This window comes from Saimiri boliviensis, chromosome 21 (genome assembly GCF_048565385.1).
Source record: "Saimiri boliviensis isolate mSaiBol1 chromosome 21, mSaiBol1.pri, whole genome shotgun sequence".
Classification (NCBI taxonomy): Eukaryota; Metazoa; Chordata; class Mammalia; order Primates; family Cebidae; genus Saimiri; species Saimiri boliviensis.
In genome coordinates this window covers 27,824,318-27,839,659 of record NC_133469.1, presented here as the reverse complement: position 1 = coordinate 27,839,659, position 15,342 = coordinate 27,824,318, and the positions used below count along the sequence as shown (strand labels likewise).

At 49.1% G+C, this 15,342-nt stretch overlaps 1 protein-coding gene across 5 annotated transcripts in view; it reads right to left on the bottom strand.

Moving 5' to 3' along the window:
• The window catches only part of KIAA1671 (KIAA1671 ortholog), a 246,788-nt gene that overhangs the window by 144,532 nt on the left and 86,914 nt on the right, over positions 1–15,342 (bottom strand). For all 5 annotated transcript variants that reach the window (XM_039462324.2, XM_039462325.2, XM_039462326.2 and 2 more), the window contains 2 exons: positions 14,670–14,757; positions 7,286–10,027 (listed from right to left, as the gene is read on the bottom strand). In XM_039462324.2, the coding sequence (XP_039318258.2) occupies positions 7,286–10,027; positions 14,670–14,757 (2,830 nt within the window). The remainder of the gene's footprint in view (positions 1–7,285; positions 10,028–14,669; positions 14,758–15,342) is intronic.

The following is a 15,342-nucleotide window of genomic DNA, read 5'->3' as shown; positions in this document are numbered from 1 at the left end:
TCACCACCAGGGAAATGGAAATCAAAACCACAGTGAGGTACTGCTTCAGGTCCGGCCTACTAGGATGGCTGTAATAAAAACACAGACAGTAACAACTATTGGTAAGGATCCAGAGCAGGCGTCCCCAGACTGCAGCCCCCTGAGGCCATTTATCCGGCCCCCCGCCGCACTTCAGGAAGGGGCACCTCTTTCATTGGTGGTCGGTGAGAGGAGCACAGTATATGGTGGCCCTCCAACGGTCTGAGGGGCAGTGAACTGGCCCCCTGTGTAAAAAGTTTGGGGACGCCTGATCCAGAGAAACTAGAACTCTCGTGCGCCGCTGGTGGGAATGCCAAATGGTGCAGGTGTTCTTGAACACAGTCTAGCAGTTCCTCAAAAGCAAAAACTAAGTTATCATATGACCTAGTAATTCCAATCTTCAGTATATATTCAAAGAAATGAAAACATATATCTGCATGAAAACTTGTACACGAATGTTCACAGCAGCATTATTCTTAAGATTCAAAAGCAGAAGCAACTCAAATGCCCATCAACATATGAATGGAGAGAGAAACTGTGGTCTACCCAAACAATGGAATATTATTCAGGCATGAAAAAGGAATAAAGTCCTGATCCATGTTAGGATATGGTTGATTCTTGAAAGCATCATGCTAACTGAAAGAAGACAGTCACAAGACAACATACTGTCTGATTCCATTGATATGAAATGTCCAGAAGCGGCAAATCTCTAGAGTCAGAGAGGGAATTAGTGATTGTCCAGGACTGAAGGGTAAGGCAGGGAATGTGGAGTGACTGCTTACTGGGTACAGGGTTTTTGGAGGGAAGAGGCAAAGACATTCTAAAACTGTACTTTGGGAGGCCAAGGCAGGAGTTCACAACCAGCCTGGCCAACATGGTGAAACCCCGTCTTCACCAAAAATATGAAAAAATTAGCCGGGAGTGGTGGTGTGTACCTGTAATACCAGCTACTTGGGAGGCTGAGGCAGGAGAATTGCCTGAGCCCAGGAGACAGAAGGTTGCAGTGAGCCAAGATTACGTCACTGCACTCCAGTCTGAGCAACAGAGCAAGACTTCATCTCAACAACAACAAAACAAACACATATTCTAAAATTGAGAGTTGTATCGTACCACTGCACTCCAGCCTGGGTGACAGAGTGAGACCCTGTCTCAAAAAAATAAAACCAACTTAAGAGTGATGATGGTTGCACTACTCTGTGAATATACTAAAAACCACTGAATTGTATATTTTAAATGGGCGAATTGTATGGGGCATAAATTATATCTCAATAAAGCTGTTGCCAAAAAAAAAAAAAAAAGCCACCAACCTCTCTACTTCTCTCTACCTCCACAGTCACCACCCTGGTGCAAGCCCTGTTAAGCCTTTAGGACCACAGCAGCCTCCTCACTGGACTCCCTGCCTCCACCCTAGGTCTCCACACAAAGCAGCTGATGGGGTGATGGGTTCTCTAAGACACAAGCAGGACAGCAGTGCTCAGAACCCTCTGTGGCTCCCGTGCCCTTGGCCACCCACCTCTCAACTGCAGCTGGGACCCACACCCCTGTGCCCCTGGAATCCCTCCAGCATCCCAGGACAAGCTCATCCCCACGATGGGGCATCGTCACTTGAGCTCCCAGGTGTTTTCCTCCCATCACTCAGATAGCACCTCTCAGTCCCTGCCCACAGAGCCCATCCCTGACCTCCTGTCACCCCCTTTTCTCTGACCTCCAGGACTTCACAGTCTCCATGAATAACCTTACTCATTCACAAGCTGGAGGCCTGCCTGCCTGCCTCTCTAGACGCGCCCTGAGCACCAGAACGTTCTGTAGTAAATGGAGATGTCCTGCAAGTCCTACACAGTGGCCAAGACCCATGTGTGGCTTTGGAACATCTAAATGGGGACACAGTGACTGAGGAACTGAATTTTTAGCTGCGTTTAATTTAAGCTAATTTAAATTTAAATCACCGGCAGGGGCAAGTAGCTGTCACACAGCTGGAGATGGTGAGCTTAGCCACATCTAGGTCCTGCCTAGAGTCCCTGGGACCCAGAACAGGGTCTGGCATGGGCTGAACAGAGGGCTGGGGTTCCGTCTGATTTCGTCAAGCTCTTCACCCCAGCTCCTGGGTAAAGGGTTGATCACATGTTACGTCGTGATAAATCTCTGACAAGTCCGTGAAGCAGGCAGAAGCCCCATCCTACAGATGAGGAAGGTAAGGCTCAGAGAGGTCTGGTGAGGTGCCCAGAGTCACTGAAGGCAGGGTGTCATCCTAGGGCTGCCCAGTATGCAGTCTGGGGCCAATTCCAGAAAGAAATCAAATGATACCAGTACAAAGGTTCATCTCCTAACAAAGAGCTCTAAGAAATCAATGAGAAAAGAACAAACATCCTCAAAGAAAAGCAGGTGACGCATAAGCATGTGGGTTACAGAAAGAAAATAGAAATGGCCTTAGAAGGGCAGTAGCCATGGTGCGCCTGTGGCTATACCTACAGGTGTGCACAGTGATACATATACATGGTTTGTGACACAAAGGATGGGACATACCATCCACGGGAAAGGGTTAAAGACACTTTCCTATATCCACAAGCAACCAAAAAAATCAAGATGCTCTCTGTGAGCTGAATCCAAAAACCCTCCCAGACCGGGCACAGTGGCTCCCTGCTGCAGTGACAGCATTTTGGGAGGCCAAGGCGGGAGGATCGCTTGAGCCCAGGAGTTTGATACCAGCCTGGGCAACATAGGGAGACTTCCGCCTCTACAAAAAAGAAAAAAAAATCAGCCAGGCGTGGTGGCATGTGCTTATAGTCCCAGCTTCTTGGGAGGCTGATGTGGGAGGACTGCTCAAGCCCAGGAGGTTGAGGCTGCAGTGAGCCATGATCTCGCTACTGTACTTCAGCCTGGGTGACAGAGCGAGACCCCGTCTCAAAAAAAAAAAAAAAAAAAAAAAAAAAAACTGTCAAGACACATTATATGAAAAACAGAAAGGTAGAAAATCTGTTGGTTCAGCAGAGATCCTCAACCCAAAATTCCCCTTGGGAAGTTTCATAACAAAGGCAGGTCCTACCCCAGAGATTCTGACCTTACTGGCCTGGAGTGAGGCCCACGCATTGCTATCTTTTAGGATTCTTGGTGTTACTCCTATTAAGCAGCCAAAGTTTCAACCACTTAGAGAAAATGTTCTCTACTATGGAAAACTGAAGCAAAAATGAAAATATGTGTTTGTATCTGCTTGTATTTTCACAAAGAAGCTCCAAAAGAATATGGACCCAAAAAAGGAGTAAAAGTTATTACCAGGTGGAAGAAATTACCATGGCAGGTATTAGGGAAATTTTTTACTTTATTTTATTTATTTATTTTTTTTTTTGAGACGGAGTTTCACTGTTGCTACCCAGACTGGAGTGCAATGGCGCGATCTCGGCTCACCGCAACCTCCGTCTCCTGGGTTCAGGCAATTCTCCTGCCTCAGCCTCCCGAGTAGCTGGGATTACAGGTGTGCACCAGCACGCCCGGCTAATTTTTGTGTTTTTAGTAGAGACGGGGTTTCACCTTATTGACCAAGATGGTCTCGATCTCCTGACCTCGTGATCCACCCGCCCCGGCCTCCCAAAGTGCTGGGATTACAGGCGTGAGCCATCGCGCCCGGCCCCACACCCAGTATTTAAAGGCGATCTCTCTGCACCACGTTTCTTAGCATTTCAAATTTGACGCAAGCCTTCGCTACTATTGCGATTTGAAAAACATGCCAATTCTGCACATATATGTGATGGACGAGTGACTGTCAATGGTCCAGAAGGACACAAAAAAGGGTCATGGTGGCTGTCTACGGGGATCGCTCACCTTTTATTTTCTGTGCCCCGGTAAGGTTTGAAATTTTAACCACCAACATTTTTTCCTTCTGTGTTGGTGTGTTTTTACTTTTGGGTTTTTTTTGTTTGTTTGTTTGTTTGTTTGTTTGTTTGTTTGTTTTAAATCAAGAACCAAAGATCTTTGGGCAGGAGACGAGAGAGAAACCGGGAAGCTGGTCCAAGGTCTCCCAATCCCTTGGTGAGAAAACAGATCCCCTGACAACCGGCACTACTGGGGCCTGCGTGCTTCAGGCGGGCGTCCAAGGCTGGGCCGCGGGACAGAGCTGAGCCCAGAATTCCTCACTCCGCAACATCCCGACGCCCCACCACCAGCGGGCCCGCAGCAAGAAGCTGGCAAACAGAGAAAGTGTCACATTTCCATGGCCTCTTCCTTCTTCCACTGTTGCTACCGTATCAGCCTGTGGGTAGGGACAGATGAAACCCTTCTCCGGAAGCATACGGGGACGGCCCAAGCCAGGTGCTTTATTTCCATTCAGTCTAACAACAGTGCTCTGGGGCTGGAATCCCTGTCAACTCTGGCGTGGAAACTTTGGCGAGGAGAGGCCAAGACACTGCTTTACACACAGCAGGCAAGAAGCAACGTGGAGATTCAGACGCCAAGTCTGCGTGATCCTGAACATGGTGTTAGAGAACCTGGCCTCCTGGGAACACACGTGGGTTCAAAGCTTGACTCCACCTCTGACCACTCTTAACTTGAGGCAAATCCTCACTGCACGACCACTGCTGACAGCATCCTAGCGTTTCCTTTCTGCAGCATCCCCTTCCAGACTGGTCACCTAGTCCCTTTACAGACAAGAAAACAGGCCGGGCCTGGTGGCTCACGCCTGTAATCTCAGCACTTTGGGAAGCAGAGGTGGGTGGATCACAAGGTCAAGCGCAAGAGACCAGCCTGGCTAACACGGTGAAACCCTGTCTCTACTAAAAGCACAAAAAGTAGCCGGGCGTGGTGGCAGGAGCCTCTAGTCCCAGCGACTCAGGAGGCTGAGGCAGAAGAATCACTTCAACCCGGGAAGCGGAGGTTGCAGTGAGCCAAGATCGTGCCACTGCACTCCAGTCTGAGCCCCAAAGCAAGACTCTGTCTCAAAAGAAAACTCAGGCACAGGGAGGTGAAAGGTTTTGCCCTGCGTCACTCAGTCTGCAAGTGGCAAAGGTGGAATCTGGGGCCCGGTTTGCGAATGCCACATCGCACCAGGGCGGTGCTAAGTCAGTTTCTACGTGCACCTCACAACATCCCATGCTTTTCCCACCTCCAAACCTTTGTCCGTGCTGCGCCCTGCTGAGAATGCCCTCACCTCACCGAATGCACGACCATCCCCCAAGCTGGGCTGCGGCCAGCACCTTCTCCAGGATGCCCTGAGCCTCCTCCCCAGTCCTCCCTCTGCACCCCGTCACTCCCCAGTCTTGGATCGCAGTGTCCAATCTCCCTACAGAGATCAGAGGCTTCCAAAGGTGGTCCCTGTGCCTCAGATTCCGCACCTCCTCGCCCCATAGTTCTTCACCAGAATGGTCTCCTAGAACACGGACCACTACCTCTTGGGTAACAGGCCAGATTTCAGTTCAAATACCAGTTTTGCCACTTACTGCTGTGTGACCTGGGACCAGTTACTTCACTTCTCTGAGCCTCTGGTTCTGTTTTTGTTTTCTTCCCATCTGTACAGGAAGATGACCGCACCAACAGCAGGTAGCGTCAGCACCCTTCCCAACACTCAAGTATATGCCACAGATCTGGAGAAGGGGCCCCCGGCCAACACTCAAGAGCTTCACTGATGGATATTTGGGTGGGTTTAAATTTGCGTGTGTATTAGAAACAAGGTGGCTTCCTCGTGCAAGGGTTTCCTCACAGCCATTCTGCTTACGTACCCCGGAAAAGAGTGTGCCTGAAATTAAGGTGCTCCCTTCCTCCTTCCCTCCCCACCACCCCCCCATCTCTTTCTTTCTCTCTGTTCGTCACTGAAGAAAGGGAGCCGGATTTTCTTTCTTCCACTGAGCACGGTGCCAGCCAGGATCGAAAAGCCTGAATTTCATTTTATGACCCCACAAACAGCCTCAGGTAAGGACAGAGGGATTGGAAAATACACACTCGAGATCCCTTGCCCCCTGGACGCGACAGCTCCAGAGGTGCTCCATGCCGCCTCCCAGGGTCCCCACTGGGGCTGTGCCTCAGTAGCACACCATGGCACCTGTCGCACCTGCCTCACTTCTCTCCCCTGCCGGTTCTTCCTGGGATCACCCCCCTTAAAAAGTGCTTACAAGGGTCTGCTTCTGTTGGAACCCAAAACCATGATGACCTCTCTTTTGAGGCTCACGTAAGATCACTTGTTCGTTCAACAGATAGTTGCTGAACGTTCAATATATGTCAAGGATGATACTGAATTCTGGGGATATAATAATGAATAGGATACAACAGACGAGCATACATCAGAAGCACAATTAAGCTACCACTGATACTATCATTATCGCCACTATAGGACAGAAGTGTCAAACAGCTGGCCCACAGGCTGTATGGGGCTAGCAGACAAGTCTTGTTTGGGCTGACAGCGATTTTAAAAATAAGTTCTCGGCCAGGCGGGCTGGCTCATGCCTGTAATCCCAGCACTCTGGGAGGCCGAGGTGGGCGGATCACCTGAGGTCAGGAATTCAAGACCAGCCTGGTCAACATGGTGAAACCCTGTCTCTACTAAAAATACAAAGAAATTAGCCAGGCATGGTGGCACAACACCTGTATTCTCAGCTACTCAGGAGGTTGAGGCAGCAGAATCGCTTGAACCCAGGAGGCAGAGGTTGCAGTGAGCTAAGATTGCACCAATGCACTCCAGCTTGGGCAACAAGAATGAAACTCCATCGCAAAACGAAAAAGGAAAAGAAAAAAAAGTGCTCCCCATTTCCTAATGTGAGGATTACAAATAAATATCAAGATTTTCAGATTCTCTTGATAAATAATGTCTGCCATCTCAAGACCAACATTCCCACCTGTGAAAAACCAGCTGGGCCAGGCGTGGTGGCACATATCCATAATCCCAGCTCTTTGGGAGGCCAAAGCAAGAGGCTCACTTGAACCCAGGAGTTTGAGACCAGCCTGGGCAACATGGCAAAACCCCACCTCTACAAAAAATAAAAAAATTGGCCAGGCGTGGTGGTGCACACCTGTTGTCCCAGATACTTAGGAGGCTGAGGTAGGAGGATGGCTTGAGCCCAGGAGGTTACGGCTGTAGTGAGCCGATTGTGCCACTGCATTCCAGCCTGAACAGACAGGGCATGAGCTCTCCATTGGCCGCAATCCACACCACTCCCTGGAGCCTCACGCCCAGCCCGACTCCACTCATTTATGTACCCATGTGGGCCACACAAAATCTGAGTTTCGGCCCCCTGGACTAGATTTTTAATCCACGTTTGACCAAATTTTAAAAAGTCCTGGTACTTACCTTCTGACTGTCTCGAGTCCCTGACTCCCACCGACAGGGTCCCATTTTGGCCTCCAAATTCTCTCCAGTAAGGCTGGGCCTCCCTCTGGGCTGCTCTCGCCTCCTCTCCCTGGCTTCATGCATGATGGCCAGGCCCTCTCGGATATTGGCGGGGGGCCCCTTCTCCGAGTAGGCCCTCTTGATATCCAGCGGCCCCCGTCCACAGTCACGTGGGTGGTCACCCCAGTAGGCCACACTGCCCTCCTCTCCCCGCCTGGCAGATTTTCTTGGGGTCCCTTTCATCTGGTCAGTGGGGGGCAGAGTGGGTGACACCCTGACCCCACTGCTTGGATCCTCCCGACCAGAGGGCTGTGACTCAGTCAGGTAACTCTGACTCTTTGCAGCGTGGTGTTTACCGGCAAAGGCCTTTCTGTCACCCTCAGCAAACCCCAGGGTTTTTCTCCTGGGATCCGCAGAGATAGGAGAGACCCCTGGATACTTTTCAGAAGGAGTCGAGTGTGGCAGAGCCCAGAAAGGAGGGCTAGACTTGGTGCCCATGGCTGCTTCTGGGGTCTCTGCCAGCTGCCTGCCTGGGCCAGGAGTGAAACTGTGGTTTATTTCAGCAGAGCTGGCCGGTTTCCAGAGACCCCCAGCATCAGGCACCTCCTTCAGGCTCCTCCTTCTCTGCTCCACCCTGCCCGGCTGGCCTGGCCTCTCCCGAGGCAACGTGCTGGACTCTGCCATGGGACTCCTCCTCCTCTCCTGAGCCTCCCCAGGGACTTTCAGTGACAGCTCCTGGTACTCAGCCATCAGGGCATCAATGTCGAGAACGCTGGATCTGTAGCCGTCTCTGATTTTACCTGGGAACGTCTCACTGATCACATCAGTCTTCCTTCCCACAGGGAGATCTTTTGGACGACTCCTCAGAGTCGGGGTGGTTTGGGGAGTTTCGCCGCTGGGGGACACCTTGTTCCCACTTTCCTTGCGATCGTTCTGAAGACGAGGACTATCTTCGGATCCCCGATGACTCCGTAAGGCATCCACATCAATGATTCTTCCACTGAAAGGGTCCAGAATCCTGGCCCCAAGAGATAATGGACGGTCTGTTGGCTTCAGAGTTTTTGAAACGCTTGCATTTTCATGCTCTCGTCCCTTCGTCCACATTTGACTACCTGCCACCTCCAATGCCTCTTCATGGCCAAGAGAAACTAAAGTGGATGTTGAAGAATGAGGAGAAGAGGGTGGAGTGATTTTTCTAGAATATTCCAGCAAGTTTTCAGCCCCTGACAGAACCACACCCTTTGCCTTTTGAGTAGTGGGAATCTGATAGGTGACTGCAAAAAATGTCGCCTTGGGTTCCACCGGTGACCCTTGCTTCACTGCTGGGGAGGTCTGGTCCCAGGAAGCGCCTGGGCTCACCTCCTGGGTCTCCACCCTGGAGTGGGATAGCTGAGGTTTCCTTAAGGCACTGGCTGTGGGGCTCACATACTCTGTCTGTCTGTGTCCCACCTGTGAAGAGTTCTCTGGAACCAGAGAACTGAACGTGTCAAATTTCACGTTGTGGGGTAAAGTCCGCCGCCGCCATCTGTCTATTCTCTGGTCCGTGGGGCTGGCTTTCCGCATTTTGACTGCAGGCTGCGGCACCGGGGCTGGCCCTGGATCACCCTCCCTGGCGGCCACAACAAAGGGCCCTTTCTGCACAGAAAATGCATCTGGATGTGTTCGTGCTTGGGAGTCAGAAGGCCCATTCGTCGCCCTGGAAGGAGGATCCAGGGGGCATCCTTGGGGTGGACCCCTTGCTCCAGCCCCTGGCTTGCTTCTGGCCCCTTCTGGACCATCATGCTGGGTTTCCCAGACGGCAGCCTTGACAGCCCTGCCGGGGGTGGCACCAGGAGCACAGTGCTCTTCGCCACCCACTGCGGTGGCCTTGTGTGAGCTCACCACCGCCGCGCCTAGCCATTTGGGTGACTTCGGCCCACTGGCCTCGGGCATCCCTCGAGCTTCCCAAATCAAACTGGCCCTTTGGACGGACCCTGCCTGACCTTCCAGACCACACTCCAGGTCAGCAGGGGTGGCCTCCTGGGACAGCTGCCTGTCCTTCAGCCAGGACCTGCGGCTGCGGAGCGTGACCGCCTTCTCCTCCGGCGCGGGTGAGATGGTCTCGCTGTGCACGCGCTCCCCGACTGCATGCACAACGTCATACCTGGGCTCAACCCTCTGGGAAGTGGGAGGGTTGTCCAAGGGCTTGAGTGAGGGGTTATTACTGAGTCTTTCAGCCAAAAGGTATTTTTCCCGGAGAGGCGTGTGATACGGTCTCAGTTCACCGTTCAAAAGGGCGGTTCTCCCCAGCTTCTCCTCAGGATGGTCAAACCCCCTGGAGTTCTCTTGGTTGAGTTTTGTCATGTCTGGTGGGTCCCTGGCCAGCCAAGAGCCTATCTCAGGCCTCGGCCTGGGTTCTGAGACACGGGCATCAGCCGTGTCCCCAGGGAGTGTGGAGAGCCCACGTCCTGACTGCTCAGCCACTGTGTGTCTTTCCACGTGGTGCTCAAACACGGTGGCCCGCACGGTCTGGAAGCTCCGGTCATCTTCCCGAGTGATGTCAGAAGGGCACGGGGCCTCCACTGAGCTTTTACCGTGACGGCTGTCAGGGTCCTGGTTAGAGCTAACCGTCTGCTCCGTCCGCCTGGACTTCTCCTGGAGTGTTCCAGACTTCCAGGGGCTTCTCGGGATGCATGTTTTATCCACACCATGCCCCTCCTTTTGCTGGAAAGAAACAGAAACAGAAAGAAATATCTCAATGGTAAAGGATTTGAGATGGAAAGGAAAAAGTGAGGTGACTGAAAGGGCCGTTTGCATAATTAAAACCATGAAATACTATGAAATTGAAAAGAATGAATACACCCAGTGTGGGTGAGGATGTGGAGAAATGGACACTCAGATACTGTTGGAGAGAACATAAATGGACCCGACTTTGGGCAATGCACTGTATCTATCCTGATGTTAAAACACTCATTTCTGGCCCTGCAAGGTGGCTCATGTCTGTAATCCCAGTACTCTGGGAGGCTGAGGTGGGTGGATCACGAGGTCAGGTGTTCAAGACCAGACTGGCCAACATGGTGAAACCCTGTCTCTGCTAAAAAATACAAAAATTAGTTGGGCATGGTGGCTTGTGCCTGTAATCCCAGCTACTTGGGAGGCTGAGGTAGGAGAACTGCTTGAATCGGGACCCGGGAGGCGGAGGTCACAGTGAGCCGAGATTGCGCCACTGCACTCCAGCCTGGGCTACAGAGCAAGACTCCATCTAGAAAAAAAATACTCATTTCCTTTTATCTAGCCAAGTTCATCCCAGACTCTGCCCACAAGCACAAGTCTACACGAACGATAGAGCTGAGACAGCCCTGTTGGTGCAGGCAGAACACAGAAGCAACCCGAATGCTCACTGAAGGGCACGGGCTAAAGCTTGCTATCCTATCCCAAATGATGCACTACTGCACAGGCATCTGTGACCACAGAAAGAGGCAGATCGAGCTGGGTGCAGTGGCCCATGCCTGTAATCCCAACACTTCAGGAGGCTGAGATGGGAGGATCCCTAAACTCCAGGAGTCCGAGACCAGCCTGGGCAAAATAGTAAGACCTCGTCTCTAGGAAAAAAAAAAGTCTTTTAAAAAGGAATTAAAGGCTGGGTGCAGTAGCTCACACCTGTAATCCTAGGACTTAGGGAGGCCGAGGTGGGAGGATCACCTGAGGTCAGGAGTTGGAGACTAGCCTGGCCAACACGGTGAAACCCCGTCTCTACTAAAAATACTAGCTGGCTATGGTGGCGCGTGCCTGTTACCCCAGCTACTCAGGAGGCTGAGGCAGGAGAATTATTTGAACTCGGGAGGCGGCGATTGCAGTGAGCCACGGTCGTGCCACTGCACTCCAGCCAGGGCGACAGAGCAAGGCTTGGTCTCAAAAAAATAAATAAATAAAAAGAATTACATACTGATTCATGCTACATTATAGATGAATTTTGAAAAACTGGCTGGACACAGTGGCTCACAGCCACAATTCCAACACTTTGGGAGGCTGAGAAGGGTGGATCACAAGGTCAAGAGATTGAGACCATCCTGGCCAACATGGTAAAACCCTGTCAGTACTGAAAATAAAAGTTAGCTGGGTGTACTGGTGTGGGCCTGTAGTCCCAGCTACTTGGGAGGCTAAGGCAGGAGACTTGCTTGAACCCAGGAGGCAGAGGCTGCAGTGAGCTGAGATCACACCACTGCACTCCAGCCTAGCAACTAAGAGAGACTCTGTCTCAAAAAAAAATATATATATATATATATTTCTATATACATCTATACATATATAAATTTATATATACATGTATTTATATATACATGTATTTATATATACATCTATGTATATATAAATTTATATATACATGTATTTATATATACATCTATGTATATATAAATTTATATATACATCTATGTATATATAAATTTATATATGTACATATATGGCTTCTTTTGCTTACAAATATATATAAACATATATAAATATATATTTATATATGTATGTGTGTGTGTATATATATATATATTTGTAAGCGAAAAAAGCCAGTCAAAAAGCTACATGTTCTATGACTCCATTTATATACAGCATATATATATCATAGGTAAATCCATAGAAACAGAAAGTGGATTAGTGGATGCCTGGGAATGGGGGATGAGGATACAAGGTTTCTATTTGGGATGATAGAAAATTCTGGAACTAGATGCTTGCACAACACTGAAAACATCCTTAATGCCACTCAAGTGTACACTTTAAAATGGCTGTAATAAGGGCAGGGCCAGTTTGCTAACCCCTGCTATAAATGATGGAATGCCATTGAAGGGCCCTAAAATATATATAAATATATATTTGGTCTGAACAGTGTTTGAGAGTTCAATATATATGTATATATGTATATATACATATATATATATATATATATATATATATATATATATATATATTTGGGTTTTTTTGTTTGTTTTTGAGATGGAGTCTCACTCTGTCACCAGGCTAGAGTGCAGTGGCCTGATCTCGGCTCACTGCAACCTCCGCCTCCTGGGTTCAAGTGATTCTCCTGCCTCAGCCTCCCGAGTGACTGGGACTACAGGCATGCACCACCATACCCAGCTAATTTTTGGATTTTTAGTAGAGACGGGGCTTCACCATGTTGGCCAGGCTAGTCTTCAACTCCTGACTTCAAGTGATCGACCCACCTCAGTCTCCCAAAGTGCTAGGATTACAGGCATGAGCCACCACAACCGGCCTGTTTATTTTAATATGTAAATTTTACATAAACAATGTATGAATCCATTCTGATTGTAAAAAAATCTAAACAATATGACAAAGTTCGTTTCACTCTTGCTGTCTGTGAGAGAGTGCAGTCACGTAATCTCGGCTCACTGCAACCTCTGCCTCCCGGGTTCAAGTGATTCTCCTGCCTCAGCCTCCCGAGTAACTGGGATTACAGGCATGCACCACCACGCTCGGCTAATTTTTTTGGTATTTTTATTAGAGATGGGGTTTCTCCATGTTGGCTAGGATGGTCTCGATCGCCTGACCTCATGATCCGCCCACTTCAGCCTCCCAAAGTGCTGGGATCACAGGCACGAGCCACAGCACCCAGCCAAAATTCAAATCTTTTTTGTTCCCTTGTTCAAATACCAGTCCCCCTTCCTGGAAAACAGTTCTTGCCAATGGGTTATGATCCTTGAAGAGCCTTTCAGAATTCTCTCTTTGTTGCATTATTTATATATATGTATATATATTAGACTGTGAATTTTTGAAACTTTATAAATTTTGTAAATTTCAAAAAAAAACTCATTATTTTTCTTTAAAAATAGTTAAAATAGGGCCGGGCGCGGAGGCGCACACCTGTAATCCCAGCACTTTGGGAGGCCAAGGCGGGCAGATCACGAGGTCAAGAGATCAAGACCATCCTGGCCAACACGTTGAAACCCTGTCTCTACTAAAAAAAAATTTAAAAATTGGCCAGGTGTCATGGCACGCGCCTGTGGTCCTAGCTACTTGGGAGGCTGAGGCAGAAGAATCACTTGAACCCAGGAGGCAGAGGCTGCAGTGAGCCAAGATTGGGCCACTGCACCCAGCCTGGTGACAGAGCAAGACTCCGTCTCAAAAAATAAAAAAGTTAAAATAGTATATTTTATGTTATGTGTACTTTTTTCCTTTTCTTTTTTCTTTTTTTAGATACACCTTGGCTCTCTGCAACCTCCGCCTCCCACATTTAAGCAATTCTCCTGCCTCAGCCTCCCCAGCAGCTGTGGGATTACAAGCATGTGCCACCACATCCGGCTAATTTTTTTTTTGTACTTTTAGTAGAGACTGGTTTTCACCATGTTAGCCAGGATGGTCTCGATCCCCTGACCCTGTGATCCACTCGCCTTAGCCTCCCAAAGTGCTGGGACTACAGGCGTGAGCCATGGCGCCCCGCCAAGTTTAATGTTTTAAATCTGTGCTCTTTATGTCAACTGTATCTCAATTAAAGCTGTTTTTAAAAAAACGAAGACTCTGCAGAAAGCATCAATCACAAACTGGTTATAGCTAGCAGTTATTTTATGAGCTTTCTCTTATTAAATTGATGAAATAATAATACTTTTCAATTTAATTGCTGGTAACTTACTTCTTTCTGTTTTAATTTATATGCTTATTTTTTAGAGATAGGCCTCACTCTGTCGCCCAGGCTGGAGTGCAGTGGCACAATCATGGCTCACTGCAGCCTCAACGTCCTGAGCTCAAGCAATCCTCCTGCCTCAGCCTCTGTAATAACTAGAACTATAGGCATACACAACCACATCTAGCTAATTTTAAAATACATGTATTTTTTCTTTTAGAGATAGGGTCTCACTGTGTTGCCCAGGCTGGTCTCAAACTTGTGAGCTCAGGCAATCCTCCCACCACCTCAGCCTCCCAAAGTGCAGCACTGCAGATGTGAGCCACTGTGTCCAGACCTAATTCTTCCTTCTGTGGCTAGGTGGTAAGTAGGGGGAAGGCAGTAAGAACCATTATGAAGGACCTTGAGGGAGTTTCTGTTAACATCTTACACCTAAATTTCAGTATCTTAATAAAGCAGGCACTCCTATATAAGAAAGCCATGCCCCCCTCTGCCTCCTTGCAAAGAAAAAAATACCTAATACATTGGTTAACAGCATTTAACATCTGGGAGTGGGAATCACAAGTCTTCATGCCAGAATAAACTTCAAAGTCCCAATGTTAGAAGAAAAAATGTTTTATCATGTGCATGACATGTTTCTGATTCTTTCCTGGGTCTAGGAGATGACGGAGGCTCTTTTTCCAGCAGCCATAACTGCCTGCTAGTTAATGAGAGATGTGTCACATAGACACTCTTTACCTTTTCTCTCGTTTCCTTAGGAAGCTCCCCGCTCAGCTCAGCGCACTTCTCATATTTGACTTCGTTGCTTGAAGCAGAACTCGAAAACCTGGTACAGAGATCCAAGTTATTTGTCCGGAGCTAGAAGCTGTTATTCCCCCTAGCCCACACAGCAGCTCAGCCAATTAACTTTCAGAAAGGACATTTCCTTTCCACTTACCAAAAGGAGAACTGCCCAGTGGGGAGAGCCTACCTTAAACACAGCATGTTCGAGGTGGAAGGAGCCCCAGGCTGGGCGAAGACACCCAGGTTAGTGCCAGCTCTACTGCCTCCTCACTGGGGGAGCTTGGGTTGGGCTTGGGACCTCACCTGAGCCTCTGTTTCTTCATCTATCAAAAGAGGATAATTAACACCTCCCCATCCCTTTTATAGGGCAGATAAGAGGCTACTCAAGGCCCTAATAGCTATGTGAGGGCGTTTAGGGAAGAGTGAAGATGCCCCAGGAGGGATAATGAATGGCTGCTGTTAGCAATGCCAGGTAAAACAGCAGCCCCACCTCAGAGCAGCCCCCAGACTCAAGGGCAATGGGCCATCAGGGAATGTGCGGGGGCCCAGGTCCGTCTCTGCCTCTCTGGATCACCAGGACCAAGTCACTATCCCTCTCTGGGCCTCCTTTTCCCCACCTTTAAAAGGG